General features: G+C 39.1%; 1 protein-coding gene across 1 annotated transcript; it reads left to right on the plus strand.

Moving 5' to 3' along the window:
* atp2a2b (ATPase sarcoplasmic/endoplasmic reticulum Ca2+ transporting 2b) lies at positions 1-27,596 on the plus strand. Its single transcript, XM_059357711.1, has 24 exons — positions 1-722; positions 1,885-1,902; positions 2,033-2,115; positions 4,554-4,658; positions 7,062-7,200; positions 14,200-14,280; positions 14,969-15,054; positions 15,480-15,635; positions 15,752-15,893; positions 16,184-16,350; positions 19,183-19,271; positions 19,491-19,593; positions 19,710-19,841; positions 19,970-20,089; positions 20,600-20,818; positions 20,951-21,074; positions 21,270-21,481; positions 21,662-21,882; positions 22,020-22,222; positions 22,450-22,535; positions 22,640-22,773; positions 23,042-23,159; positions 23,565-25,639; positions 26,553-27,596. The coding sequence occupies exons 1-23, from the start codon at positions 605-607 to the stop codon at positions 23,835-23,837; spliced, it is 3,129 nt and encodes a 1,042-aa protein (XP_059213694.1). The 5' UTR covers positions 1-604; the 3' UTR covers positions 23,838-25,639; positions 26,553-27,596.
* The last annotated feature ends 362 nt before the right edge of the window (positions 27,597-27,958 follow it).

Genomic DNA, 27,958 nt, shown 5'->3' on the forward strand with positions numbered 1-27,958 from the left:
GGACTTCCGGTGTCTCCAACCAATGAGGAGATTCCACATGCGGACACTGAACGCCGCATCTGACGAACGCGAGAGCTGCAGCGGACAAACCCGATTGGTGCCGAAGAGACGCGACACAGTCATACAGACCGAGCGGGCGAAGGAAGCGGAGCTGCAACACAGCCACATGTTTAAGCTATCTATCTGGACAGAATTATTGTGGAATCCGCTGTTTTAAAAGAAGAGGAAGCCTTTACAAACAGCCAGCTGAGACTGCCATGTTGATATGAATTATTCATTTAAAGTCTCACAGGAAACCTAGCGCGGTACAGCCGGCGGATTCAAGCGGAGCCAGCGGAACCCAACAGTTAACGTTAGCTAGCTTTAGCCTGTTAGCTCTCCGTTAGCTCAGGAGCCGCTATTCCTTCCACTCTCACCCGGCACCTGCGAGCCGCACTGCCCCGTGTTACAGCTAATCTATCGGTAACCGTCAACACCGCGGGGTCCCGCTCTAGTATTTCCAAGTATTTTTTTTTTAGTTTTAAGTCCCTCGGTGACACGGTGACAGGTTGAGGCTGGGACCAGATACAAGCGGTGTCCTCAAGTGGCCGTTCACCAGTTCACCATGGACAACGGACACACAAAGACGGTAGAAGAAGTTTATAGCTTCTTTAACGTGAATGAAAGCACAGGCTTGAGTTCAGAGCAAGTGAAGAAACAACGGGAGCGACATGGACCAAACGGTAAGGAGCTGGTTACCACCAGTTTGTTTAAAACGAGTAACTAACGCTAGTCCCCCGGTGTTGTGTTTCATCGCCCATGACTCGCTATTTAACCGGCATCATGTGAACAAAAAACGTTGTTGACGTCACGACCTGTATGTTGAAATACTGTCACGCATCACTTCTGTTACTCACATTATCCTTCATTATTTAAATAGCTGTTTAATTTTGCATCACTATGACTACTACTAAGCAATAACAACCCTTAACTCTCATATGCACTGCTTTTCATATGGACTTTATTTTGGTTCATACGGATGCTTGAAATCCTTGAAAATGCTTAAATTTTAATGTTGTATTTTCAAGGTTTAAAAAGTGCTTGGATTTTGGATAAAGTTCTTGAAAATGCTTGAAATTTTTACTGTATTTCTCTCGCAATCTGACTATAGATAATCACATGTTCAATGAAAAAATAATAAATTGAATATTAAGATTAGCAAACTGTAGTTTTGGTTGTTAAAAGTGTAAAACCATCGCTGTCGGTATAGTTGAGTGAAATTATCCCTTTTAGCATGTAAGTACTCATCTAAAACGTGCAACTTATAGCCGTTGTAAGGTACTGGAAAAGCTTGAAAATGGACCTTGAAAGTCCATGAAAAGTGCTTGAATTTGACCACTGAAAGTGTATGAACCTTGTTTGATACTGTGCAATATTTAATCATTTGTGCAATAAATTGTCCTTCAACATGCAATATATTTATGAACACTGCATAGCATCATATCTGCTTCTGGCAAATTGAATTGAAGACTGTGCACCATACCTCCCTTTCTTGCCTATGTTTACATTATATCATATCTCATTATATAATGTATGTAATGTATATCTATCTATCTATCTATCTATCTATCTATCTATCTATCTATATATATATATATATATATATATATATATATATCTTTACATTTACTTGCCCAGGTATTTTATGTTTATATTGTATATTTTTATATTTTATATATATTTTATTTATTGTCACACTGCTTTTTGGAGTCAGCCCTCAAATCTCATTGTACATGTGTATAGTGACAATAAAGGCATTCTATGCTGATGTATATCAAGTACTGACATTTAAATAACTGTTTCTCTCTCTTTTGCGGTACTCGGTCTGAATGGGATGATCTGCAGAATTGCCAGCTGAGGAGGGTGAGTGGACCATTGTGTATAAATGCAGAGAGTCACCAGTGTTTAGCCTTTCTCATTTTTAATTTTTTTTAATGAAAGGGAAATATTGACAATCTTGTTTTTTTTTCCAAACAAAAATCTTGTTTTCCAGGTAAATCCCTTTGGGAACTAGTGATTGAGCAGTTTGAAGATTTGCTTGTGAGGATCCTTTTACTTGCTGCCATCATATCCTTTGTAAGTATAACACGCACATTTTGCTAGATGTACAGGTGGTTTGTGCACTGTTCATTCGACCAATATGGACCAATTTAAGCTATCTTAATAAAACAAATTCAATGGCTCCAATTTGCCATTTACACAGCCAGGCACTATGCCTTCTTTAATATGTTATCAAGATTGTCAGTCATAAAAGTCTGCGGGCAGATTGTGTCACTTGTTGTAAAGGGGTGCGTTCAACACTCAACTCAAGATAAAGTTGACCAAAGATTGGGTATTTCGTTGCTCGAGTAGTGAGGGTGGAAATTCACATTGAGATGTTAAATACAAGAGCCTGCTTTATTTCCTCGAAGACAGAATATTCCATGTTTGAAATACTGAAACATGGCATTCTGCCAGTTGAATATTGTCTGTGTTCATCTCCGCCACCATCTTTCTCTTCACCCTTTTAGTGATGAGTTCAGTGTTTCTTTTTTTTCTTCTCAGCACAGCTCTGTCATCCTATGAAGTGTATTTAGACATTTTCTGATTGATTCAGTGCAGATGACAATTTAGCAAGAATGCTGTTCAAAGTGAAGAAGAAAGGCGCCCAGAATCTGTCTGGTGACACAACCCAGATAACCATTTTTTTTTCTTGATTCTGTCTTTTGATTTACAAAAGTATAGGTGACATAATGCCATAAGTCATTGCAGTCTCTTTGAGGCTGTTGTGTCATAGAGATTATGTTAACACGTCAATAGTTAAGAAGTCCATAGTTAAACAGAAATGCTGACATGTTGTTAATCTGGGAAAGTAAAGCCATGTCACTTGATTACGTGGCAAGTTGGAATGAGTAGCCTTCCTTGTGTCGGGGTGTTAAAAAGTGAAAGTGACGGACACCTGAGAAGTCCATATGTCCGACTGATGATTGACATTCCTGGCATTAACATGTCACCACACTCTAGCGATGACCCAATTACAAGTCCAGACATGACTTTGATGTCCAATTTCCATGTTGTTATTTTGAATACAACATGACAGTTCCATAAATGAACCGACATAACTTGTGATGGTTATGCTGTTGTAAAAGCTATCCTCAGTGTAGTTTATGTGGGGCACAGTGCTAGGTTAGCTATACTATGACCCTGCCTGACAAGGATTGGCTGTTGGCCTACTGGCTGAGCATATCATCAGCCACAGAGGCATGGTGATGACAGCCTGCTACGGTTCCAAAGCTTGTAAATCACCAGCTGTAGTATGCAGCTCACTCTCAATCACACAGGCACATGCAGACACATTTACATTTATTTCAGCATGACAATATTTAGAAGACAAAGTTGTGTACAAACATTTGTAGGTCCATATTGCAAAAAGTAAGATTTCCATTTCTTTTTTGACTATAAAGCAAGTCTAGGTGCTATGTAAATACTCTGAAATGATCAAAACATTCGAAGAAATGCACATGGCCTTTATTTAGAAGTGGTGCCTTTAAATGAGCAGTTTGGACTTCTGTTAGGTTGTGATGCCATAACTTTACTGTATATAGTGTTGCCATCGTGCTGTTGCAGTCATTCCTAGGCTGCATGATGGTGCAGATGCGGAAGACCTTGACACTGAACAATCAGAAAAACTTTGCTTCTTCTGAGATATATATATATATATATATATATATATATATATATATATATATATATCCAGACACGCAGTATGAGAGAAAATAATGTGTTTTTTTAGACATGAAAGCATGTAAACATGTTTTTATTATAAAACCCAAAAAACAAACATGGACCTGAAAACGAGTATACTATGTTCCCTTTAATGTTCAGTCTTTGAAGGACTGTAATGTGCACCAGTTTTTAAGAGACTCAGAAGAGAATTTGACGTTTGATTGGCCATGCTTAAATAGGTTGGAGTAGAAAATAGGGGGGGGGCATTGGCATTTCGTTTGACACACTTCACTTCACTCCTGGCACTGTTTCTAAAAGAGGAGAAAGCGGTTACTACACTCTTTCTTTCCCATGGCTTTCTTACACACTTGGCCCAGTTTCTGCAATACTGGCAGAAGCGGGCTTGATATTTATTATGAATTATTTAATGATTGTTTGGTACTTAAAAAATCATTGTGCCAAATATATAAAAGTCAAAGTGGGATTCTGGCACAACTGCACCCACTTGAAAGGTGTGTGGAAAAGACCCTTGGGAAAAATCTGCAAATGCACCTCCTTATTACCACTGTCCAGCAAGTTAGGAGCAAGGCCTCATGTCAAAAATATATTTGAAAAATACTTTACACTAGAATCCGACTCAGGCTATTGTGGTTATCCATCAAGCTCTAATATTATATCTGGTTGTTCTTGGTGGGTGGAGCTAATGTTATCCAGTCAGGAATTATATTGTCTCATTATCTCACCCTACACTATTGTTATTTGTATTGCATTTAATAATGTTCATTTCTTTTTCTCTATTTTGTTTTTAGGTGTTGGCCTGGTTTGAAGAGGGAGAAGAAACTGTTACAGCCTTTGTGGAGCCTTTTGTTATCCTGCTTATTCTCATAGCAAATGCCATTGTAGGAGTCTGGCAGGTAAACACATTACATTAACAAATCTATTAATGTCTCGGTTTTTGGAAAATTTGTTTTCTTGAGCCAAATGTTTGCTTATTGCTATGAGTATTGAATATTGCTTAATAGTAGCCAAAGACAGCTTCTTTTTGCCAGTTTAAAATAATAACCAACAGTGGATAGTTAGTTGGGCTTTCTTTAGAACATTACTTTTTAGGGTATCACCGTAATGCTGAAAACATGAGATGGGGTGGAACTTTGTGACCTCGCTCTGTCCTGCAAGTTGTTCTTCTTAGCAAAGTTATTTATAAGAAGAGCTCAGTAGATGAAGCAAAAAAGTTATAGGCACAGCTCAAAAACATAAAGATTTTAGTAAAAAGCACTATCTCAGAATAAAGATTTTTTTTTTGATAGTTATCTTCAAATGTGTGTTGGGAATGTACAAGCTGTAGAGGAGTCTTACTAATGAGTATCTAATACCAGAGGAATAAATATGGAATGGAAAGGCTTTTAATTACATTTTTATCAGGGCAGAGATTTTAAATATAACATTTCTCATTCAGGCCAAGGAAACGGCACACATTCTCAGTGTGAAACACACCAATCTCATACACTACTTCTTGACTCAGTCAGACTGGGAACCTGACCTTCTCCACTTCCTCTTCCTTGGTGTATTTTGGTTCTTATTCAATAACCTATTCTTTTAGGCAAACCAGGACAACATTTGGTCTTCAAGAGTAAAACAAGAAAACAAATGCAATTGTTTTAATGTGGCTTCTGAAAAGGTATTTTTATGCCTCTGTAGTTATATGGTGCCTGTAGTCTTGGCTTCCCTCCAGGATTTATGGTGTCAGGTCCTTTGAGAAGCAGTATTGATTTGTCAACATACACCTTAATTATAGGCAGGAAGCAAAGGCAGCAACAGCAGTGGATGGAGGCCCTCATCTGGACACAGAGACAAACTAATTATCTTTTCTTTCTCACTGACACGCTTTTCCATCAAATTCAGAATTGCCCAGAAAACTGCATAGTACCCTGGAGTCAATCTTGATAGATGAACACACTGGCTCCCTTTACCTGCTTTTGGATAATAGTGTTAGATTAATAGAGCCCAAAAACAGCTCAGGGTGGATTTAATGGGATTCTCCACATGGAAAAATAAGGCATTAAGTAGAGTAACTGTCAAACTAAGTAACAAAATTAATGAATGACATCTCTTAACAAGTCATATCAATTACTTCATAACCTTCTTTTATTACCCAACATGAACGGTACCTACTTTTTAGATGTTTTCTAATATATCTCTTTTGCCTCATTTGTTAGGTTTAAAGTTGATGAACACGATCATTGAAATCTAAATCCATTAAATGCTTCACTGGACTCTTGCTTGTTTCAAACACACAGTTGTCTGCTAAACTTGGCTTGGAACAGTCCCCATGATTGTAAATCTCACAGAAGACACCTGACAGGTTGGGTGGGTCTCACCTGGATTGCCTTGTTAATGAAATGCTTGTTGAAGGTCCTGCAGAGGCTTGTATAAAATTGTAAATGGGGAGTTGTTACAGTAAGTGGCTGGCTGTTTGACTTTGTGTATGTAAACAAAGCCTCTGTGAATTCTGCTGCCTTTTCTCTTGTTGATATGGTCTTACCTGTTTAAAACTTAAGGTACTTTTTGTCTGCATTCAAAGCAGTTGATGTTTGCTTTTTGTAGCTTTCTTTAACCTTGTAAACCCTTACCTTTACTGGCACCAGCAGCCATTTTAATGACTGTGTCCTTGCTGCTATTCCTTACAAAAGACCTTGATGTCCTGGGGTTGTGTGCCCTGTCTTGCCATGTCTTGTTGAGTGCTACCTGCCTGCCAGACAGGCTGGGAGCTGCCACTAAAACTGTCCAGTCTGTCAGACCCGGTATAGTCAGCACTAACAGAAAAGTGCAAGTGAAGAATGATCAGGAACAAACTCAGCAGGAAACAAGGGAACATTTTAGGGAATCTGAAGTAAGAATGTCATTGTAGTCTCCAAGTTATGGCACTTTGACATATTTTTGTTATAGAAAAGCCCCATTGTTAGGGTAAGATGTATTGTCACACCTGAAAAGAAAAACCATGTGACTGAGTCAAAAGCGCTCTATCCATTTTCTTCCCCAGCCTCTTACAACATGTCCCAGTGTTTACATAACTCTGCTCCGCTGTCTATCCAAGACCACTCATCATCTGCACTTATTTTTAATTTGTCGTTTTGCTTATGTAAAGTTTGTGCACTAATCACTCCACTTCTAATAACGGTGCTTGAACTGAAGTGACATATCTAGGACATTGCTTTGTTCCTATTTTATGTTTCATTCAGTTCCTATGAAATGCTCGGTGTTCATGTGAAAGTTACTTGCTTATAACTTTGTGTTTTCTCTTTATTTCACTTTTTAAGGAGCGAAATGCAGAAAATGCCATTGAAGCGCTTAAAGAGTATGAGCCAGAGATGGGGAAGGTGTACCGCCAGGACAGGAAGAGTGTCCAGAGAATCAAGGCCAGGGACATTGTGCCTGGGGACATTGTGGAAGTCGCAGGTAAATTAAAAAATTATTTAACTTTGTTTAAATGGACACTTCTTGTTCAGAGCGCGAAGGCTTCGCATAACCGTTTTCTTCCAAATTTTGTGACTAAACTTCCTGCACATGTAGTGCTTTTCATTTCAAGGTGGACATGTTCAAAGGTAGACTGGCTCAACAGGTATGCCTGTACAAACATCTGTGATGTTTGTTGAGAGACCACAGGGACATCTTAAATGTTTTTCTTAAGGGATAGGAAGAGGCACTTTTTCAAACGGTGTTGAAGAGCATGAGCGAGTGCTTCGACAAAGCTGAAAAAAAGGAAACTTTGTTTGTACGCCCCCTGGGGTTTTAGAGAATACTGCAACTCAGAATGGGTTTGCGCATAAAAGCCTTTGTGTGCACTCGTAGCATAAACAAAGCTTTAGGCATGCACTCAGACAAGATGCGTTCTAATACTCTGAATGTTCTTGCTTGCTTTTAAGTTGTCATTACAGAAAAAATAATTCAGTCAATAAATTTGGCTTAGAATCTGTGTTTTTGCAATTTTCTGCTTATTGACAGTGTTACGCATAGTGTAATCTTGTTCATCGCTAAAATAATTTTGTGTGATTAATTTGTGTTGTCTCTTTCTGAGGCGAAGTCTCAGATTGCTATCTAATCAAGCTTGGCTCTAAAGAAATGAGCAGAAATTTTCCATTTCTTGTCAGGTCACTGATGTGTACCATGTCTTTGTGGGACTGGTTTTCTTTATCTAAACAGTTAGGAGGTGATGAGTCAGTGGCTGTAATTCACCAGACATGCTATTGGTGACTGTAAGAGATGTACAGATAATGTTGGTCATCAGTTCTGTTAATATCAAAAGGTCATGACGCAGGCTTTACACCGGGTTAAACACACACACACACACAGCTGATCCCTCTTCATGTTCTTCTCCCTTGGCAATTTTAGAATAATTGTAGGACAAAGTAAGTAAAGAAGTTATGCAATACCAGAGCAGAGGCCCAATCTGTTCATCAACATCTTCTTTTCTTGGCTAACCTCAACCCGAACAGGGTCACATATGTTTATGCCTTTTGCGTCACTGCTCCTCAATTCTCTTGTTTGCTTTGTTTTCATACTGGTCAGTCTTTCTCAGAGGGTCTTTGTCAGTCTTTTATGTTTCTATCTGTTTATCTTTGTTGTTTGTTTGATTTTGTCCCAGTTTCTGTTAATTAGGTAGCTTCCCATCAAAGAATTATTTTCTTTGTCCCAAACCAAAGGTTAGTGGAATAGACTTCCAGAGAAGTTTTCTTTACCGTCTGTTTATAATCTCCCCAGAAGCTAGAGAACGTTTTGTTGATTTACTCACCGTTGTTCCAATGCCTTTCACTGTCAACACTATGTTACACTCTGTGGCACAAATATACTTGAATATCCAAGTAATTCACTTTAACTGGAGCCAGCTAAATGATCTTGTTATTTCTTGTACTGACTTGGTTTGTAGAATTAAGCTGCAGGATTGATTTTTTTAATCTTGGGTAAAATTCTCATTTACAATACATAATTTAATTTTTTTTTAAACTTGTGGCATCAGTTGGGTCAAAACCATAATCCACATTTATATAATTGCCTGGCATGGCATCATGGCTCACAGTGACTAACTTTCTACTGCAGCTGCTGCATAATGAGGGAAATGTCCTTTTTTTTCCCAAAGACAAGCCTTGCCTGCCTCCAATGACGATGAATGACAGAATAAAGCCACTCCAAACATGAGATAGAATACTAATTTTTGCTTATTGATTACTGAACGTACTGTTCTCTGGTCTACTTCACCAGTAACAAAACATTATTGTCTGTATATAGATGGTGTTAACAATATTGTAAAGCATCTCAAAAACATACTGCATAGTAATTACATAGCAAAATGTCAATTGATTGTAGCATGGTATAACATTGCAGCATCATTAATGTACTAAGTCAGACTTCATAATGCCATAATCATCATTATTATTATCTTATGTGAGCACTCACGGCCTGCTCAAATACCTTATCATGTAAAACATTAACACATTCTGTGGCAGCGTTAATCTGCTTGAAATAAGGCATTTGTCTGTATCTAACCTCGATCTAACATGTATTGGGTTTTTTTTTTTGCTTTTTCCATAAATATAACCTCAATTACACCCAGTGGAATGAGAATCAATTGCATTTAATTATCAAGAAAGTACTCAACCCTACTGTCTCTTTTTTAATTCTGCAGCTTTACTTTCTCTGCGATCTTGTGCCTACTATAGCCTCCTCGTCTTGTTCCTATCTGATCTCAGCATGGACTGCTTTATTTGGCACTGTCTTACATTTTAATCCAAGTACAACCACTGTTGTGTGTTTCTGCAACTGTTATCCCATATTTAGAGTCATTTAGATCATTCAACCTGCAAGCTGTAATGTTTTAGTAGGACAGTAACTAAATCAATCAAACAAACAAACCAGTCTGCATGCTTAATTTACACAGTTACGGCCATGTGATTTGTGATTTACTGTCTGCAACAGCAGGTCAATCACATAAATATGGTCCTAAATCCAATACATGGGCTTCTGAGGCATGGTTGGAAATGAAATGCTTGATTCCATAATCTACCAAGCACTCAATAGATTACCATTGTTGTTTTTTTGGCACGTGATTTGAAGTAAATCTAGCAGCCACTTGCACATTTCACCTGCATTTGCTTGGTGGCTGGTGCTAATTTCCACCCTCCTTGTTTGTTTCCAAGCCTCCTCAGTAATGGATGGAGTTGCTTAACATATTTGAGTTGCACAGTATCCGCAGATGCTACCATAGTTTACTTAGCCAGAGAGTTTTTTGTCTGTTTGTGTTAGCAGCAGCATGAAAACCCAACTAGTCAACCAATGATTTGCAGTGTTACAGTCAAAGATTTATGAGTGTAATGCCAGGCAGCAAAGTGTCTTGTCACACTTGGCATATGGTTTATATCCTTTAAGCACTTTAAGATCTAGAGCTGCAATGATTTTGCCATCACAAGCTCAGAAGCGCCATCAGAGTAATACTTGTTAAGTGGTTAGTGGAACTCTCTGTGCTGAGTGTGTGAATTACTATGCTTATGTGTTGATATTGTGCTTTTTCAGTCCTTTTTTTGGGATACACAGTAAGAATTATGCCCACTCCTACTCTCCCAGTTACACACACTCTTTTCTCCCCCCTGAAGAGTGATTCAGATCTTAAGAACTGCTGTCTCGACTATCCAGATGACAGCCACATCCTTGTCTTACAGACTAGCAAAGATTTTAGACAAGAGGTCCTAGTCTGTTGCCAAAGTGATGGCCTTGACCCTTAGGGCAACAATATTGTGTGCATGAAAAATAAGAGTGCAATTTTCTTTCCACTTTCTTTCTGTTACTGCGATTGATTCTTTTGTGCTGTACATAATTCAGATTTATATGATTACCGGTATATGTTTGACTGACCATCTCTGTTCTCTTTGCTTGTGGTTTTATCTTAACCATGGAGGGCAGTGTTAACCATTAATGTTGTCCCCCCCCAGGTGGGAGGAGATTACAGGACAGGATGTAATGTTTAGAAAGGGTACAGATTCACTTTGATAAATAATTTGTGCTCCAGATGGCCACATGGCCAGATTTCCTCTTGTGTTTAAGAGCGTAGGATAGTCTGTCTATTATCATCACCCAAACTATTTGTCTCTCCCCGGTCTCTACTGACTGTCTACTCCACGTGTGAATGGTCTTTGCTTTATCCTTTGCCAATTTCATTGCTTCAGTATTGGAATACACAAATTATATAAAATGTACTGTGTCCTGTGTTTGTGTATGTTAAAGTTTGATCTCAGTTCCTCTATTTAAAGAGGAGTGCAAGGGTCCCTTGAGGGCCTGAGGACTCCCAGAAGGCTGCAGCATACGTGCTAGCAAATCAGGGAGCCCCAGTCACAGCGAGAGAAAATATACAACTCCCTTGAGGCCTTTAAAGTTTCACTGGACCCCCCATGATGAATGGTTGGGTATTGTGCTATTTGCACTGTAACTCAAATTGAAAAGACTGTATTATTTCTGCCAAGGAGTTTGTCGTCGGTGTGGTTTGTTTGTCAGCAGGAATATGAAAAAACTACTGGCACAATTTTTTATTGAACTTGAATGGATGAAAAGGACATAGAAGGGTGTTGCATTAGTCAAGGAATAACTCCTTGAAACTCTGGGTGCCATTCTAGTATTGGTGTTGTTGTCTTGTGCAACATGTGCTTAGATTCTTCACCAGTCAGTACCATCAGTCACATGGAGTAGGGCTTTTGACCATGTTTAGTATAGGTGAGGGAAGGTGTGGATACACTCTGGATAGGATATGAGAACTACTTAGGCCTCTACAAGCTGATTGGATGTTATCACTTGAAGTGTATACAGACTGACATTTGTCCCTCACTCTAGGAACCAGATAAAACAGACACAATCCTTTGTTGTTCCCAGGGGAGGAAAAAAAAGGTCCCTGTCCGGGAGGCTGTCCACTCTCCACCAGAGAAATAAAAGCACAAAAGGGCATGTGATGAAAGATGAGGGGAAACTTGAGACAGCTGCACATTTTGGAGCACGGCAGCAAATTTCTGTAGATAATTGCAAAATAACTGTGTTCATTGTGTGCAAAATGACTTGTAGCAACATTAACAAACAGAAACACTAATTTTGGAGGCATTGATAATTGTAGCTTTTGCTTATCTATGTGAATGATTTTCTCTTTGAGATGTAATGGGGTCATTGTTCCCAGGAGGAATGGGTTCGTCATGATGATGATGATGATGATGATGATGAACTGATTATATATTATTTGTGGAAAATGAGATTACCAACCTATGTTTGTTAATGATAGGGGTTTAATTTAAGGCCCATATTAATTAATAGGTGTTGTGATTACTGTGAAAGTGGATTGTTCTACTTGCTGTGACCTTATTCCCAGTATTTAGAATGAGCAGTAAATGGGGGGGGAGGTTCCACTATAACTTCGACGTAGTACGTTTTCTAATTAAGTGACTTTATGTAGGAACTTTCCCACAGGACTTTGAGTCTTAAATATTTCCAGCAACTGCAGTTCCTTGTCTCCTTTATGTCCTCCTTCATGCTATGCTGCTTCTTCATCTCCTTCACTATCTCCTGTCTGTTACGGGGAGTCTAGTTTGAAGGCAAGCAGATGATGGTTATAAAGTGGCTTTGACAACCTCTAGTCAAGTGGAGGACCAAATTTGGTAGTGCAGCTAGTACAGTCCAGGAGCATTATCACTCACCACAAACTCCGCATTACCATGTTACAGTGTATTTACAGTAATAACACCAATTTTGGATTATTGGTATAGTTTGAACAAGACTGGAAACCATGCAGTAATGTGTTTGTTTTATTTATTCTTTATTTAGCCAGGAAGGTCCCTTCGAGATTAAAAAAAAAAAAATCCCTTTTTTCAGGGAGTCCTGGTTAAAACTGCAGCACAATCAGTTTCACATAACAAGTTTTATCTGTTCTTGAGCACAATTTCCTCACATCAGACTCTGTATTACTTGATTTAATCTGTCACAAACTCATGAGAATGGTGGGAATGAATGAACAGTTTGTACAAAGACACGTCACACTGTTTCTATTTTTGCTTGTATGACGTTTAGTGGGTTCTCCCTGCTTAAAACAGAGGTTTTTTTAGAAATTCTGCCTCCCCCAAATCCAGCAGCACATGTTTTCAACTGATCAAAATAGTTTTCCCATTTTTGGACGTGTGTTTTGCAGGACTCCTCTAATCCCCCTTCCCATTCTCTCCTCTCCTCCAACCCCCCTCTCTTCCTCTTCACTCAGAAGGGCACTGCAGAGGCCTAAGGGTTGGTTTACATGTCTGTCACCACTCTCTACTGTCCACAGTGGGATCTCTTAAGAGCCTCTGGGTCATTGCTTTATATTGCTTTTAGATTTACCTTTCCAAGCTGTGTGATGTCTTACTGTTAGCTGAGAAATACTTCATTTTGGTGCAACAGTGGCATTTTCCATCATGCTTTAGAATTTCATGAAAAACAGCAGCCATCAATTTTAATGTAATAGTACAGTAATATATAAGAAGATAAGAGTTAATGCAATTTACAGGCTGCTTTAAAAACATTTTTTCAGGTTATATGTTCTGACTCTTCATAGATTTGACCTTTTCAGAGATAAAATATTGCTTGTTTGTATTTCCAGTCCAGTCCCATAAAAGTGCTTTGTAATGGAAAACTCGTAAGAAATATATCACTTGAAAAATCAGATGTGCATCTTAATGCTGGAGATGGTCTAACTTTTAAAAACCGTGTTTTTTTTAAATTAAAGAGCAAAGTTTAAAAGTTATTAACATGCGGTATCTTCCCAGATCAGACCTAATCTGCATGTGAAATTAAAAGAGAAGTAAAACTATTTGATACCCTTTTAAGAAAAGCTAATAAACGTCACTGGCTTTAATGGTATTTATCCTCTTTCTGCAGAGGAAACACTGGTTTGGAACTTGGTGTATATTTACATTTTACATTTGTTTTACTGGGGATTGCTGAAGCCATGTGTTAGTGGAAAGAATGAGCAGCAATCTATTTGCATCCTGTGCAGGAGATGAGGGGAACATTAATAATTTTGAATGCATGACTTTCCCTCAGCCTCCAACAAATAACTTGAGTTTGATTATTTTATCACTCCCAAGGAGCATGAGTTGGGATAACACGGCAGTTAATTTTCTTTCCAATGCGTCGGTGTCTGTGTGTGGTGATCTTTGTTTGTTTGTTTATTGTGCTTATCTTAAAATCTGTTCTTGGTAACATGCTCTGCTTTTCTAAGTGTCAGTTTACATGTACGACATTACACTGCTGGACTATTTGATTAAATCTGAACACAACTCATCTGCTTTTATCGCTTGTATTCCACAAAGTACCGATCCACCTGCTGTCGTGCCATTTACAGATGCTTTTAAATTGTGAAGAGGTACTTAAGTGTCTCCTGTGCTTTGTTGATTCTGTCCACAGTTGGTGATAAAGTGCCTGCAGACATCAGGCTGTCTTCCATCAAGTCAACAACACTAAGGGTAGACCAGTCTATTCTTACAGGTAAAATGCTTTCTTAATCATTACGCCCCTTTCTGTCACACACAATTAAACATTTTGGAGGTTTACTGTATAGGCTGCATAGACGTGCATTACTTGTACGTCATTTGTCAGGCCGCCTCTTCCTTTTGACGCACATGCCCTGTTGTCATGGCTGCTCAGTCAATACTAAAACAAAAAGGAGTGAGTGTGATGCAGATAAGAGGAAAAGTAAATGGGTGAAACTGTAGATAGATGTGGAGGATATTGAAGGATGGGTAATGCATGAGAGAAGAGGTTTATGTGAATCAAGTCCTTAAGTCGCTTGTCTTCCTCTGCTGCCTTAATTGGTAGCAAATTCCATGGGATATTTTAGTGTTTCAGCTATTTTTCTCCTCTCTTTCCTTCCCCATTCATGGCCATACAGCTTGTTAAACGCTCCCTGCCTTACTCTATCACAACAGTGCAGACCTTGCACAGTTGATTACACACACAGACACACACAGTGCAAGCAACACATCAGATATGGGGTTTGAAAGGCAGTGGCAAATGCAGTATTTGATAATTGTCAGGCCTGCTCAGCCAGCTGCAAAGCCTTTTTCCACACACATCTAGCCCAAAGTGTCAACCAAGCATCACAGCTACAACTTTTCTCGCCTTTGTTGAAACTTTCTCACTCTTTCTTTCTTTTTCTTTCCTCTGCTTCCTGCAGGAGAGTCTGTGTCTGTGATCAAACACACTGACCCTGTGCCAGACCCCCGTGCTGTCAACCAGGACAAGAAGAACATGCTCTTTTCTGTGAGTGACTCACAAGACCATTTTAGTCTGTCCAGTATTATTTTACACATTTTTTGTGTCTACACCTATAAAAGAAACAATGCTCCGCTGTCATCCTCCTACTCATCGTCTGTATTGTTTTTATCCCACCATCCTTCTTCACATCCATTTTTCTATTTGAGAGTGACGGCACTCTTGGAGAATATTGAATTATCCATTTATATCTTTGCTTTTATGTCTGAACAGCTAACGCATTTGCTTCCATGGCAGATAAAATATGTTAAGGAGCATGATGTATTGACTAGCAGCATGTTTACACTTGCTGCATGCGAGTCGGTGACACATGTCTCAGATTAGTTGTTAAACGAGTTTCACCCCTATGCCGGGAAGCTTGATTTGTAATCCGTTCTGTTTTCTGCGGTCTGCTATTCACCTCTCCCCCACAGGGAACCAACATTGCAGCTGGTAAGGCTGTTGGCGTGGTGGTGGCCACTGGTGGCAACACCGAGATCGGCAAAATCCGAGACGAGATGGCAGCAACGGAGCAGGAGCGCACACCTCTGCAGCAGAAGCTAGATGAGTTCGGACAGCAGCTGTCCAAGGTAATTTACTAAGTTGCATTATTCTCTCACTCTGTTGTGTTTTTTATGCCTTTTTGCACTCCGGTTAATTATTTCCTATTGATCTTTAAATGTAAACTAATGTCTCATATTTCAAGGTGATTACACTGATCTGCATCGCTGTGTGGATGATCAATATCGGACACTTCAGTGATCCCGTCCACGGAGGCTCCTGGATCCGAGGAGCTGTCTACTACTTCAAGATTGCCGTGGCTCTGGCTGTTGCTGCTATCCCTGAGGGTAAGCTGGACAGCTCCACACATGCAGCTTTGTCCTTGACATGCTTGTTGCTCTGAAAGGTTCCAGTGCTGTGCCCATTATTCAGACAGCATGAACATTTGGTTGGAAAATCCTGTTTTATGGGCTGTTTTTCAATACTTCATCGCAGGTACAAAGGACAGAAATTTTGTCACTTGAGTAAATTAATTCATATAAATGAATGTCTCCATCCCTTTCTGTAACCACTTATCTCACGTCTCATGTGTTTTAATCCTCTTATCCTGTGTGGTTCTGTTGCTATTTCTCTCCAGGTCTGCCTGCTGTCATCACTACTTGCCTGGCTCTAGGAACCCGGCGCATGGCCAAGAAGAATGCCATTGTCCGCAGTTTGCCGTCTGTGGAGACCCTTGGCTGTACATCTGTCATCTGCTCCGACAAAACCGGCACGCTGACCACTAATCAGATGTCTGTGTGCAGGGTAAGCTAAGAGTGAACAGTGGCAGAGATGGGGAGGAGAAACACAAGACGTATCAGCAAAAACTGTTTTTTGTGAATTTCTCGTATTTATTACCACCAACATTATATAAGCATAACAAAAGCCTTGTTTCATTGAAGAAATGATCAATTATTAGACAAAAAAATTCATGCTGATGAATATTAGCTAATATCCCTACCAGCTAAGTTTGATAAATGAGCACACAGTATGAGGACACGCTTAATGTGTCTCACTAGATGAGTTGATTGAAAGTAAATTGCGGTTGGGGCAACTGAGTGAAATGAATGTTCTTTTTGTACCTTAGATTGCATCAGGGAAATTATTTAAGTGGCACACCATAATATTTAAACAGAAGACACAGTGGGCCTTTAGGAGCTGAATCTACCAGTGATTAAATTACATTTTCCGTCCTAAAAGCTTTGTCTCCTTATATTTTCTGGACCCTGATCTAATTTTAGGTATCTTAATTCTGAAGAAACAATTAGTATTCAGGTTGTTCAGTGAATCTGACTTTGGTGTCACTGATGGCAGTGTACGGCTGTCTAAATCCTACCAAGGGCAACAGTACAGGGAACAAGGTCTGTGGTGCATAGAAACTTTAAGAAAAAGGGGAGGAAAATCTGAATATAAGTAGGATTTAAAACAATTGTTATACATGGAAAGAGTAAGGGAAGGTAAACTTTTTACTTGAGAAATAAAGAAACCCTGGTGGGCTTTTGCAGTCAGAAGGGGTTTATTGAGCACTACGCAGTGCTGATGTTGAATTGCTAATAATAGATAATGAAGGATTTATTTGCAGTCTATTTTTAGTGATGGAAATGTGCCCTTAGTGTTGCTTCCCAGCTCCTTTTTGACCTTTTATCTCACCTCCTGCACCGTCCCTCCATCTTTCTCACTATTCCTCAGCCCTTTATGCCGTCGGTCTTCTGTTTTCCTCTTCCTTTCTTCCCTCCTCATTTCACTCTCCTCCCCCTTCTTGTTCAGGCAGCATGCTGATCAGTATGCAGTAGTTAGTCACTTGCAGCAGAACCAGCAGTAGAGTTGCATAACTGACCTTGTGTTGAAAGATTCTCTCTTTCTTCCTCTGTCTATCTCCTCTTCCCTTGCTCGTCCTGCATAGCTTTCTTTAAGTCAATATTATGTTTAGCAATTTTCAAAGACCTCATTTGGAAACCAAGGGATGCTATTCCTGGTTATTTGATAGTCACTGACAGAGAAGCTTGTGGTTGATGCATCCAAACCTCCACCCCTGTCCGAATAGGGCAGTACTAAAATTTGCTCTCTCGAGTTACTGAATGTTCCTCCTCAATTTAATTCCTTAGTTGCACTTGGGTTTTGTAAAGGACCACCACTTACATCACTGCTTTTTGTAGTCTAGCTAGTGCCTGGGGACAGTGCTGCAATAATGCCAGCTCATCATTTTATTCAGATATTTCTATTTCCATCCTTCATGTTTCCTCCCCCTTTAATTTTTGGGAAAATGTGGTGCATACCCTTGACTTCTGTGCAAGAAGAGTTTTGTCTGGCTCCAACCCTCTGTTGTGTTTTTGCTTTTTCTCTCTGATTTGGCCTTGGTTACTGATATCAACATGTCCCTGTCTTGGAAACACTCATATTTTAATGAGGAACAAGATATTAATATAATATGGGTTCATAAAATCCCTGCTTTGCACATTCGATTGAAAAACCTTTTCAATGAAGACTATGAAGATCTTCAATAAACCAGACACTGCAACCATTCTCCATGCCGAGAGGTTTGGATACTCAAGGTCAAAATATTTCCGCCTTGGAGTGATTCACTTTTATACACTGCATCATGTACTGTGACTGCACACTGGGGAATTCTGTATCTGCCTTGCTGTAAGATGACATTTATGGACCCTTCCCACCAGAGTGCTCAGTGTCTGCTTTGGCTCAGCATTTCGTTATTATACTCTGCTCTATGTTCAAGCAGAGCCATGATATGAAGGTTTATTTCCTGTGAATAGAAATCTGCTGCCACCTGCTGGATGCACTGTCCATCAGAATCTCAGCTTTTCTTTTTGCCATTAAATGAATAACCAGTAGTGGAATGTTACTAAGTACATTTACTATTAGTACTACTGTACTAAAAATGTGCTTTACTTGATTATTTCCATTTTATTTAACTTTATACTTCTACTTCACTACATTTTAAGGTAAATATTGTAGTTTTTACTACATTAAGCTGCCAGCTTTAGTTTCCTTTGATATAAAAATTATGATACATTTAAAGTGATGAGATGGTTTTTTTTCTTTAAATGAAACCTCATAACAGCATATTAAGTAGTTAAAATGAGCCCTATCTTGAGGAAAATTAAAATAATGCTTACATAAATGCATCAATACAAATAATCTAATAATATAAATAAGATATAACTTAATTTATTCCGCAGTGGGGAAATTTAGTCATCACAGCAGCTCAAGGAACAGACATAGATATATAAAACAGAATAAGAATATAAAATATAAGACATATACCGGTACATACATTATATAGACATTGTATACATTATAAACATAATACATATATACAGCATATAAATATATTTAGAATATATATTACAATCTGAGTGGGTCCTACCGCATAAAAAGTACTTTTACTTTTGATACTTTAAGTACATTTTGATGCTGATAGTTTTGAATGCAGGACTTTTACTTGTAGTGGAGTAATTTCACAGTGTGGTATTAGTACTTTTACTAAAGTAAGATAATACTTTTTCCACCACTGTTAATAACAAATTCTTGTGATTGTTAAGCACTAATATTCTGTCTCTCCAATGTTTTTTTTTCCAGATGTTTATTGTTGATCAGGCAGAAGCTGATACCTGTTCATTAAAGGAATTCACTGTTACTGGCTCCACATATGCCCCAGATGGAGAAGTGTGAGTATTCAGTCCCATACGTCTATGTACTATAAAATCAAAATCATTTATAATAATAAGATAAATCCAGCCACATGGAAGGGATCTTTATAAGCTAAGGTTAAAATGTGTTTTGTCATGCTTTGATTTCTACCATTTGGGTCCCAGCATAGTACAAATAAAAACCCTTCCCTACCTTGTTTTGTCTAACTTGTTGCCTCCTATCTGTGTGTTGTTTAGCTTCCACGATGGCAAACCAGTCAGATGTTCCCAGTATGATGCTCTGGTGGAGCTGGCCTCTATCTGTGCTCTCTGTAATGATTCATCCTTGGACTATAATGAGGTTGGTAGTGAGTTTTTTTGCATTATAACTGGCACTTAATCCTTCAAAAATGCCTTGCATGTTTTGTGTGACATTTCTGCTGAAAATTGACCATGTTATTTTCCCTGTGTGTCCAGGCCAAAGGTGTGTATGAGAAAGTGGGCGAGGCCACCGAGACAGCCCTCACATGCCTGGTGGAGAAGATGAACGTGTTTGATACAGATGTTAAAGGCCTGACCAAGATCGAGAGAGCCAACGCCTGTAATTCTGTACGTAACCCTCCGTTTTTTATTTAATTCCTTCCAATAGAAATGTTCTGTCCTTTATTCAAAGGAGATGAAACAAACCAAATTCTGAAAGATTAACAAACTGCTGTTTGGTTTTATCAAATCTTTAGGTGATCAAGCAGCTGATGAAGAAAGAGTTTACACTGGAATTTTCCAGAGACAGGAAGTCCATGTCTGTGTACTGCACTGCTAACAAGGCCCGTTCCTCTGTTGGAAAGATGTTTGTAAAGGTAAGAAATTGACAAATTGAAGTCTATCCATGCAATTAAAATAAATGGATAATGGACATTTTGAATACAGTACAGGCCAAAAGTTTGGACACACCTTCTCATTCAATGCGTTTCCTTTATTTTCATGACTATTGACATTGTAAATTCATCAAAACTATTAATGAACACATGTGGAATTATTTACTTAACAAAAAAGTGTGAAATAACTGAAAACATGTCTTATATTCTAGTAAGCAAAGGGTGGTTACTTTGAGAAATCTAAAATACAAGACATGTTTTCAGTTATTTCACACTGTTAAGTACATAATTCCATATGTGTTCATTCATAGTTTTGATGCCTTCAATGAGAATCTACAATGTAAATAGTCATGAAAATAAAGAAAAACGCATTGAATGAGAAGGTGTGTGCAAACTTTTGGCCTGTACTGTATATTTCCTTTATTGCCTTATTGAAAACAATAAGCTTTCCTTCGTATCCTCATTTTACTGTCCTGCTCTGCCTGCTCATAGGGTGCCCCTGAGGGAGTGATTGACAGATGTACACACATCCGTGTTGGCAGTAACAAGGTGCCCTTGACCCCTGGCATCAAGGAAAGACTAATGTCTGTGATCAGGGAATATGGAACTGGCAGGGACACTCTACGCTGTCTGGCTCTCGCCACCCGGGACCACCGCATGAGCAAAGACGAGCTGGCCTTGGAGGACTCCACCCGCTTTGTTGAATATGAGGTGAGAGCTGAGGCAGATTGATGTTTTTTTGTCTCACTAGCTTTCTTTTCAGGTGTGACGTTGTTGACTGTCGTCAATCAGAATAAACAAAATAATCTGAACGTTGCATCTATTTTTTTTTTAATCATCCAGACTGATCTGACATTTGTTGGCTGTGTGGGCATGCTGGATCCTCCCAGGGCAGAGGTGGCAGCCTCTATTAGACTCTGCCGCCTTGCAGGCATCAGAGTAATTATGATCACTGGAGACAACAAGGGTACGTAGAGTCATATCTGCTTAGACAGAGAATTAGGTCAAGTCATTAGAACTTGTTCTTTTGCAATGTTAATTTTCCAAGAGAACATTCAATCACTACAAACATAAGGAAAATGGTCACCTACAGTAGTTCTGCTTACTTGCCTCGCATTCCTGGAGGCCTCGAGAAGTAAATGTGCTCTTGTTTGCATCTTAGGGACGGCAGTGGCTATCTGCAGACGTATTGGTATTTTTGGAGAGGACGATGACGTGTCCAGCATGGCGTACACTGGCCGAGAGTTCGATGATCTGTCTCCTGCTGTACAAAGAGATGCTGTGGTCAAGGCGCGCTGCTTTGCCCGTGTCGAGCCTTCACATAAATCAAAGATTGTTGAGTATCTGCAGTCCCATGATGAGATCACAGCTATGGTAAGAAAAAGTCCCTGTGTGCCTATTCAGTGCGTTTCAATCCTCTGGCCCTGCTGATAAAATGTTACTACCTGCCATCTGCTAGACTATAACATTTAAACATTCACAGTTTCTTCCAAAACAAATGACCTTAAAGAAAAACCTTCCTTTTTCCTAACCTGGTTTTCAATTTTCCTTCAGACTGGTGATGGAGTGAACGATGCTCCTGCTCTAAAGAAGGCTGAAATAGGTATTGCCATGGGCTCCGGCACAGCTGTGGCCAAGACCGCCTCTGAGATGGTGCTGGCCGATGACAACTTTTCCACCATTGTAGCTGCAGTCGAGGAAGGCAGAGCCATTTATAACAACATGAAACAGTTCATCAGATACCTCATCTCTTCAAATGTGGGCGAAGTTGTCTGGTAAGGATGACTGGTTCATACACAAACACACTCTCTTCCCTGTGCAACTCAATCCCTCTGGAAATGCACATCATACCTTTACATCAAACAGTTTCTTTAACTCTTTCATTATCATAATCAGTATGCTTTGTGTGTAGCATCTTCCTGACTGCAGCTCTGGGCTTCCCTGAAGCCCTGATCCCCGTTCAGCTGCTCTGGGTCAACCTGGTGACCGATGGCTTGCCTGCCACTGCTTTGGGCTTCAACCCACCAGACTTGGACATCATGAGCAAACCACCTCGCAACGCCCGCGAGCCTCTCATCTCTGGATGGCTCTTCTTCAGATATCTAGCCATTGGATGTAAGTGATTGTTGTATGTGAAGTGTGGAATCAACCGCAAATCAATAGAGCCAGAAATTAGCTTGCTCAAATTTGCCATTTTAGCACAATGTGAGAGTAGAGCTAATGTAGGAGGTCACTAGAAAGCTTTCACATTTAATTGCAGTTTGCCTTTGTCTTCAATTCAAGTAGCCAGGCCTCTGTGTCACTGTGTGGGTGAATGACGTCTTTTCGGTTTGTGTCACCAGGTTATGTGGGTGCTGCCACTGTTGGTGCTGCTGCCTGGTGGTTTGTTGCTGCTGAGGACGGTCCAAGGATCACCTTTTACCAGCTGGTATGAATTGCAGCCAAACAACTACTATCAGCCTAATTATGCATACTTCAGCACACAAACTTTATTTTATCAGCTGTCTTTAACCAGTTTTCTTCTTTTTAAAGAGCCACTTCCTACAGTGCGGTCCAGGGAATCCAGACTTTGAGGGTCTGGACTGTAAGGTGTTTGAGTCCCCTTACCCCATGACCATGGCCCTGTCTGTGCTGGTCACCATTGAGATGTGCAATGCCCTAAACAGGTAAGTTTGAGCAAGGCATACTCCCTGCTGTTGTATATTTGTCCATTGTTATTCACTGCTGGCTTAACTGTTTTGCTGGTATTTCTCACTGTCGTTGCTCAACATCCTGGTCTTTATCTCCATTTCCGCTTTCACACACAGCCCCTGTTTTATGTGAAATATTAAGCATGCATTCCAGAATGTATAGTCCAGAATGTACTGTGCAGTTTGGCTCTGAAGTGAGTGAGTTTTCTAACAAACATGTCCGTTTGTCTTTGTTGTTGCTCAGTGTGTCAGAGAACCAGTCCCTGCTGAGGATGCCCCCCTGGGAGAACGTATGGCTGCTGGGAGCCATCTGCCTCTCCATGTCCCTTCACTTCCTCATCCTCTATGTGGAGCCTCTTCCAGTGAGAAATCTTTTTTTTTTTTAGTTTGAAACATAGCATGAGATACTGCTGAGTGTTGTCACGATACAAGATTTATTCTTCAGTCAAATATATGATGCTCTGCATCACTGGATCTTGTATTTCATTTTGTTTTATTTTATTTTATTTTAAATTTTTTGTACTCTTGGTCCCATGGGAGGGTATAAGGGGAGGGAGAAAGGGAGGGTACTAATATGAGATTATATTTTGAGTTTGTATGTTTGTATATGTATGTATGTATGCTCATTTCTGTATAACTAAAAATGCCTAAAATAAAGTTATAAAAAAAAAATATATATATATATATGATGCTAAAATGCTGATCCAGTTTGCTGTGTGTGTGTAATGTGAGCCACAGTTTGACATTTCTCATTCGCTACTTTTCAGGTCATCTTCCAGATCACCCCTCTGAATCTGACACAGTGGCTGATGGTGCTCAAGATCTCACTGCCTGTCATTCTACTTGACGAGATGCTCAAGTTTGCGGCCAGGAACTACCTGGAGCCCGGTAAAGAACTGGAGAAGCCTGCAGGCTCCAAAGGCTGCTGCTTATCTGCATGTATGGAGGGCATCTCCTGGCCCTTCGTGGCCGTTTCCCTCCCCCTGGTCCTCTGGATCTACAGCTCCGACACTAACATGGCCGACATGTTCTGGTCCTGACTGACTTGAGCACAACCTCGACTTTTCCATTTTCTTCCCCCTCCCCTCCCCGCCCCCACCACCATCACTTCCCTCTGTCCTGTCCCTCTTCCCTCTCTTCCTTCCTACATGTGCATAGCTTGCGTGTGCGCGTGTTTGTAGAGTTAGTGTGTGTACTTGTGCGTGCCTACCGTGTGTGTACGAGAAGGACCACCTTTAACCCATGAAACGTAACATGTAATTTAAATTGTTAACATTGAGAAGTCACCTGGTTTGAGTTGGGATAGAATTTTTGAATGGGTGAGGCTTTAAATGCGAGTGTTCGAAGACCATCACTCCCGTAGCTGTGGACTTTGTTGCTGGTTTAAGAGAAAATATACTGATGCCAGTTTTTTTTTTATTATTATTATTGTCAATATTACCTTTAAGGTTTATATTTTTAATAATTTTGGGAATATCAGTTGTCTTATGTCACTACAGTAACAACAGAATTGTTTTGTTTAGCTTCCCTCTTCACAAGAAGACAATTAAGATATCAGAAATCCATTGATCTGTACAGAGAATGAATTTTTATGCAACTTTTTTTTTTATGGCTTTGTCAATTGTAGGACCAGCGTGGCTTAGACATACCGCCTTCATTTATTTTCTCATGTTTACCATTGTGTCTTCAGTATAAACTCAGAACTCTTTCAGAGAGGACAAGCTCCGTGTGGCAGCCGAGGACGGGGAAGGTTTGGAGTGAACGTTTGAATGCTCCGCTTAAACAAAAAAAATCTTGAAAAACAAAAACCGCATGTCCTGTGACCAAGCATGAACTGTATGTGGTTCCTCATTTCTAATTTAATTGTGTATGTCCCCCTCCCCATGTTAGATTATAAATCAACCTCATGGATGTTTTTTTTTTTTTTACGGTAATGATTTCAAAATAAGCCAGTTTTTCTGCACTGGGCAGAGCACAGCTACCTCAACATGATAAAACAATATTTTTTTGCTCATCTCTAGATGCTTTTCCTAAAGCTAAACCGCAACATCCGAGGTGTGCCCCTATTTGCTTGTGCAGAAAAAAAAAAGAACAAAAAATTTCCTTCCCTCTTAACATTTTTAAGGATATATTTTGTTTGTATTGATTATTTGACTTTCATTAACTTTATTTGTATTTTGCTTTGGATATAGAACTGAGTGGGGATGATGTATGTTAATTAACATCTCCATGGTGTTTGATTCAAAGGACAGTAATAATAAAATCCTAAGAAATACTAATTCAGAAAGTACTCCAAATGAACTTGGATTGCAAATATGAACCCAAAATGTTGTTTTTTACTTCAAGGAAAAATACACTCATGAACCTTTGAATCAAAGTGTTTTCTGTCTTTATTTAATACGATTGAGGCCAATGGTTATCGACATTTTTCATATCCAGTGTTTTTGTGTGTGTGTGTGCATATAATACTTGAATTTAAATCATGTCAGACATATGAATGCTTCAGTGTCCTTGGCACAAAGTGACGGGCAGGAGAGACAACACAGAAGCAGATCTTGTGTATATTTGATTCTTACAGGCTTTAATATTTAGAGGTCTTAGTTTGTGCTGGGCTTACTACATTTTGTGGTGATGTATAAATGGTGGATCCGAGCCCATACAATCAACTGCACTAATCTTAGACGATTTAGTCATTATTTTGTGTGGAAACTTACACGTGAGAAATTTTAAGCATGTTTTTTGAGTAGAAGCCTGGGTTTGTTCGCACTGTGTGTTTGTGTTCCACTTAACAACTGTGTGCTTTTCTTCCTCAATGCCTTCCATTGGCTCCCCTGTCACTAGAGTGAGTATCCATTTGCTTTTCTTCACACCACTTAATATCAGTTCTGGGGGAGCCCCGAGAGGCAAGACGGAAAAAAATATGGTGATCTGTTTTCTAAGTCTGATTTAAATTATTTTCTCTTTGGTTTATGACCTTAGAGCAGGTGGAAAAAATGACTTGCCAGAATAAGCTTTCTACATTCCTTTTTTATTTTCTTGTTACCTGTGAAACAGGCAGGGAGAAACTTTTACCAGGATCATTTTTCAAGTAGTGGAGTGTTCTGCAGCCTCTTGTGGCCAAAATGAGTTTTACAACAAACACTTGTTGATGATCCTGGCAAAAGAAAAATCACGTTCCAAAATTACTTTACCAAAAAGAAAAATCATCCTCCAGAGTTTTTTAAGAGATTTTTTCACAGATAAAAATAGGGAAGTTTGATTATCCTGGCAAATTATTTTTTCACCTGCTATAAGTCATATACATTAACTCATAAAACATTTTAGATTCTTTTTTTCTCATTTGCCTCTCAGGGCTTTTCAAACAAGTTCATTAGAATATCATAAAACAATAGAAGAGCAGAAGCATACCACCATTAACTTCAGTAGAATTTCTATGGGTAACTTCTAGATGTTAAGGTCACTTAAAAGAGTTTTAAAATGCAATTATACCCATTTAAGGTATGCAAGGGAATGATTCTGGGTTAGCCATACAGGTAAAAATGTATTATGTGTTGATGTTGCCCACCTGCCACTATTGTGAATGTCACTGTGTGCTGTTCCTTTCACCGCTCTGACACTTTCCTATATTCACAAAAAGCAATACCTACTCCCGATAGTATAATAGAAAAAAAAGAACAATTAAAAAAATGTGCAAACTGGCCATTACATTTTTCAGTAGTATTTTGTACTAACTAGTCTTTCTCTCTCCTTTTCAGGTTGGCTCTCATAAAAGCTTCGCACATTTTAAGAGTGGGCTCAGAGGCTGGAGGAGTCCTACTATCCAGCTTGTGTGCTCACTCTAACTCCACACACCTCAGACACCATGATGACCAGCAGTGTGTGTGTACTCTTGCACAGACAAAAAGGACATGTTTTCACAGTAATAAGACCAAATGCATATGTAAAAGTGGTTGGGCTGGAAACACATTTCCCTTTGCCCCCATGCAACACAACACACAACCACGCACACACACACACACACTTCTTAACACACTTATACCTCTGTGTGCAGACGCTATATCTATTCCAGTTTCGTGTGCAGGAAAGTTTTCAACACCCTCAACGTTCCTTCTTGCATGAAGAACTTGTTTCCAACTTCCATGGTAGCTTGTCACGTAGAGAATCTTTAAAACACTGGGTTGAATGGTCTTAGCTGTACAGCAGTGTACAAAACATTCATGCATGCATTCCAGCTGTATGTAGGCTTTGCAATTTGTATTTATAGATTCTAATGTATAATACTCAAATGACATATTAAGATGGTTTTAAGATGGATTTATCATAGATATGTAAATCACTGTTTTTATTGTAACGGTTTGGGTAATTTGCACAATATTAGACATGGAGAAATGACTCATGCTGAACTTGACTTTGCTCTACTTGAGTTTTTTTAACTTAAATTTTGTTTCCCTTTGACAACTACTGTAGGCCGATCACTGCTACATTTACTGTCCGATTTAGCAGTCCTTTACAATGAGGACTAACACTTTGATTCATAGGTAATCCTGCAATACAACAGTGTTCTTCTGTTTTTCTTATTGCCTCTGCATTACTATTCTTCTTCTTATCATCATGTATCTTTATCAACTGCTGTAAAACTGTGATCTAATGTGAGGGGGCCCACGCGGTCCCCTCAGCGACACCTGGTCGAAGAACAATATTAACATGTAAAAAGACGATCATTATTGATGACTAATAATGGTTGTACATGCATTACTGAGGTTGTGGTTTCAGGTAAATAAAACAATATAGTATTTGAATTGTGTCATTTTGCATTTATTTTTAGGATTAATTACATACATATCACTGGGTTATATGTTTTAAAGATTATTTTTTAAGTGGGGAGGATGGGAACTGTCAAAATATAATTAAATAAATGGCTCGATAAGTGAATATGAAACATGTAATTTACAAAAAACAATACAAATTAATGTAGGCATTAATTGATAAAATGTGACATTTATCTTGCTGTTTTAAATTACCTTTTGAATTATTCCACTGTTTATTAAGTATATTTTTTATGTATTTATTTTGCTTTTAATTTATTTTCCCTTTGTACTCTCCTCCCTTTTAGTTTCCCTAAATGTATTTATGTATTTTATTTTATACATTTCTCTATGCA

The sequence above is a fragment of the Centropristis striata genome, chromosome 19, assembly GCF_030273125.1.
Source record: "Centropristis striata isolate RG_2023a ecotype Rhode Island chromosome 19, C.striata_1.0, whole genome shotgun sequence".
In the NCBI taxonomy this organism is placed as follows: Eukaryota; Metazoa; Chordata; class Actinopteri; order Perciformes; family Serranidae; genus Centropristis; species Centropristis striata.

What these genes read in the sequence shown, in the direction of transcription:
- atp2a2b (XM_059357711.1), top strand. Translation starts at nt 605, where the DNA reads ATGGACAACGGACACACAAAGACGGTAGAAGAAGTTTATAGCTTCTTT. An exon ending in GGACATTGTGGAAGTCGCAG is followed by an intron (nt 7,201 to 14,199) that starts GTAAATTAAAAA and finishes TTCTGTCCACAG; the next exon opens with TTGGTGATAAAGTGCCTGCA. An exon ending in GATCACTGGAGACAACAAGG is followed by an intron (nt 21,075 to 21,269) that starts GTACGTAGAGTC and finishes TTTGCATCTTAG; the next exon opens with GGACGGCAGTGGCTATCTGC.